Raw genomic sequence first — 3,780 nt, 5'->3', positions numbered from 1 at the left:
GGGCCCAGGCTGGGGATTCGAACCCACCACCTTAGGTGTATGTGGCTGGCGCCTTAGCCGCTTGAGCCACAGGCACCGAGCCAGAAGACTTAATTTTAGAAAAACTTTTTAAGAAGCATCATTTTGGGCTCAGCGCCCGGAGCACAGTGGTTATGGTGCTAGCCACATACACCAAGGGTGGCAAGTTCGAACCTGGCCCAGGCCAGCTAACCAACTGTAACAACAAAATAAAATAGCTGGGCGTTGTGGCAAGCACCTGTAGTCCCAGCTACTTGGGAAGCTGAGGCAAGAAAATTACTTAAGCCCAAGAGTTTGAGGTGGCTATGAGCTGTGATCCCACGGCACTCTACTGAGGGCGACATAGTAAGACACTATCTCAAAAAAAAAAAAAAAAGCATCATTTTAGAACACCAAAAATATTAATCCATGTGTCTAAGAATGTAAGTTGGAATTATAAAAATTGAGACAGAAGCCAAAACCTCAAAACTTAAGGATTAATTGTAAATCATATCAAGAAAACCATTTGCTTGTTCAAATTTTACCTGTAACAATACCATGTAGTCATTAGTTGCTCTAGATTTTATTTTTTGGCAGTTAGCTGCCTTCTATATTTTAAAGTGTTTTCTTAATAATTTATCATTGGCCACACATGGTGGGCACAGTGCCTCACACCTATAATCTCAGCACTTTAGAAGGCTAAGACAAGAGGATCACTTCAGGCCAGGAGTTCAGGACCAGCCTGGGCAACACAGGGATATCTCCATCTCTTAAAAAAAAAAGGATGGCAGAGTTGCTTGGGCCCACAAGTTAAAGCTTACAATGAGCTATGGTCACACCACTGTGCTCCAGCCTAGGTGACAGAACAATTCCCATCTCTAAAAAGTAATAATAATTTATCATTAATGTTATTATCATCTAAAAATCTTTATTGAAATCTCAATAATTTTAGCCATTATTAAATAATTCTTATATTTGCTTCATGGGAGATTTAATTTTTCATCTTTTATCAATTTCTTGCTGCTTTTTTATAAACCCTGCACTAAATGTATAATTCAGTATATTAATATAGATACATCCTTTTCTCTTTTTCTCTTTGTTACTAGCATCTTATGTGAACAAGCCTCACAGTGTTAATGAGTACCATAATATTCAATCCATGGACAATGTGTGTTGGCCTGCTCCCAGCCAGATCCCTCCTATATCCACACCAGTCACTGAACTTTCTCGAATTTGTTCGCTTATTGGAATGCCACAACCAGATTTCTCCTTTCTTAGGACACCACAGGTAAAGCACACTACTTTTCCATTTATATAAATTCTTCAACATTAAGCTTAAATAAACTGAATGAAATCGTTGGCTAGAAAAAAATATAGTGGGGGCCATGAGATACAGTGGCTCATGCCTTTAATCCTAGCACTCTGGGAGGCTGAGACAGATGGATTGCTGGAAGTAAAGAGTTCAAGACCAGGCTGAGCAAGAGCAAGACCCCATCTTTGAAAATAGCTGGGGGTGGCGCCTGAGGCTCAGTAGGTAGGGTGCCGGCCCCATATACTGAGGGTGGTGGGTTCAAACCCGGCCCCGGCCAAACTACAACAAAAAAGTAGCCAGGTGTTGTGGCAGGCACCTGTAGTCCCAGCTCCTCGGGAGGCTGAGGCAAGAGAATCACCTAAGCCCAGGAGTTGGAGGTGGTTGTGAGCTTGTGCACAGCATTCTACCAAGGGCAGTAAAGTGAGATCCTGTCTCTACAAAAAGAAAAAAAATAGCTGGGCATTGTGGCGGGGGCCTATACTCCCAACTACTCAGGAGGCTGAGGCAAGAGGATCGCTTAAGGTTGCTCGGAGCTATGACACCTCAGCACTCTAGCCTGAGGCAAGAGAGTGAGACTCTGTCTCAAAAAAAAAAAAAATTATACAGTAGGGCTGAATTTTTTTTGAAATTGAGTCTCAAACTGTCGCCCTGGGTACAGTGCTGTGACATCACAGCTCACAGCAGCCTCAAACTCTTGGGCTTAAGTGATCCTCTTGCCTCAGATAGCTGGGACTGCAGGCACCCACCACAACACCCGGCTATTTTTTGGTTATAATTGTGATTGTTGTTTGGCGGGCCCTGGGCTGGATTTAAACCTGCCAGCTCTGGTGTATGTGGCTGGCACCTTAGCCACTTGAGCTACAGGTTCCAAGCCCTAATTTTTTTTTTTTAACTTTTTGAGCAGCATATTATCCATCTTGCTCTGCTATTCCATTCATACATAACCAGAACCCTAAGAGAGGCCTGCAGACAGGAAGCTGGGCAGCAGGTAGCCTGGCAAGATTCTTCAGACTGATAGAGCGAGGGATCTTGTTCTGTAGTAGTGGTTTTCAAACATCTTGGTCTCAGAAACTCCGCCTCCCACCCCCCCCACCACCTTTTTTTTTAAACACCCCAAGAACTTTTCTTTATTTGTGTTATGCCTGTATTTACTATATTAGAAATTAAAACTGTAAAACTCAGAAGTTTATTTATTATTTATTAAAAATAACTTTTCTAAAAATTTTATGAAACAAGTGGTATTGCTCTACATTTTAAAAATCTTTTCCACTATGGGACTCTCATTCTCTTGTGATATATTGTTGTAATAGAAATATATGACCTCAGATACATAGTTGGGAAAAGGAAAATTTTAATAGCCTTTTTTACATAGTTATGGCTCTTCCTCAGTACTACACTAAAACCATAAGTGTTATTTTTTTTTCTTTTTCTTTTCTTTTTTATTGTTGCATTCGCAGGGCAAAGTCCCTCTATTAATAGTGTCCTGTGGCTCAAAGGAGTAGAGCGCTGGCCCCATATGCCGGAGGTGGCAGGTTCAAACCCAGCCCTTGCCAAAAACTGCAAAGAAAAAAAATTAGTGTCCTATGCCCAAGAGGTGTGTCACATACCATGGCCCCACACCCCTCTCCCACCTTCTTTTCGCTTCCCCCGTCCCCCTTCCCCACCATGTATTAGCATCAACTGACCTCTTATCAGATTTGAGTACATTGGATTCTTGCATCCCCATTCTTTTTATTTATTTATTTTTTGGAGACAGAGTCTCACTATGTCACCTTCATTAGAGTACTTGTGGCAGACTTAAGCAATTCTCTTGCCTTGGCCTCCAAGTAGCTGGGACTACAGGCGCCTACCACAACGCCTGGCTATTTTTTGGTTGCAGTTGTCATTGTTGTTTAGCAGGCCTGGGCTAGGCTTGAACCTGCCAGCCTCGGTGTATGTGGCCAGCAGCCTACTCACTGAGCTATGGGCGCCAAGCCATACATCTCCATTCTTGTAATGCTTTACTAAGAAGAACGTGTTTCAACTCCATCCAAATTAATACAAAAGATATAAAATCACCATTTTTGGTGGCTGTATAGTATTCCATGGTGTATATATACCACAGCTTGTTAATCCATTCCTGGATTGGTGGGCATTTAGGTTGTTTCCACAATTTGGTGGTTGTAAATTGAGCTGCAATACACAGTCTGATGCAAATGACCCATCTCTAAAATTTATCCTTATGATAAAATGATTTTTTTTTTCTTCTGAGTAGATGCCCAGTAATGGGATTGCAGGATCAAATGGGAAGTCTCGTTTGAGTTCTTTAAGAATTCTCCATATTTGGCTCGGCGCCTGTGACTCAAGCGGCTAAGGCGCCAGCCACATACACCTAAGGTGGCGGGTTCGAATCCCCAACCCGGACCTGCCAAACAACAATGATGGCTGCAACCAAAAAATGGCCAGGCGTTGTGGCAGGAGCCTGTAGTCCC

At 42.5% G+C, this 3,780-nt stretch overlaps 1 protein-coding gene across 1 annotated transcript in view; it reads left to right on the top strand.

The window, feature by feature from the left end:
• XRN1 (5'-3' exoribonuclease 1) overlaps positions 1–3,780 on the top strand; it is a 132,774-nt gene that overhangs the window by 112,434 nt on the left and 16,560 nt on the right. Inside the window, exon 36 of the mRNA XM_023512996.1 lies at positions 1,104–1,285. Coding sequence (XP_023368764.1) covers positions 1,104–1,285 — 182 coding nt within the window. The remainder of the gene's footprint in view (positions 1–1,103; positions 1,286–3,780) is intronic.

Source organism: Otolemur garnettii, unplaced genomic scaffold (genome assembly GCF_000181295.1).
Source record: "Otolemur garnettii isolate 467f Iridium unplaced genomic scaffold, OtoGar3 scaffold00032, whole genome shotgun sequence".
In the NCBI taxonomy this organism is placed as follows: Eukaryota; Metazoa; Chordata; class Mammalia; order Primates; family Galagidae; genus Otolemur; species Otolemur garnettii.
This window is presented reverse-complemented; position numbering and strand designations above follow the sequence as displayed.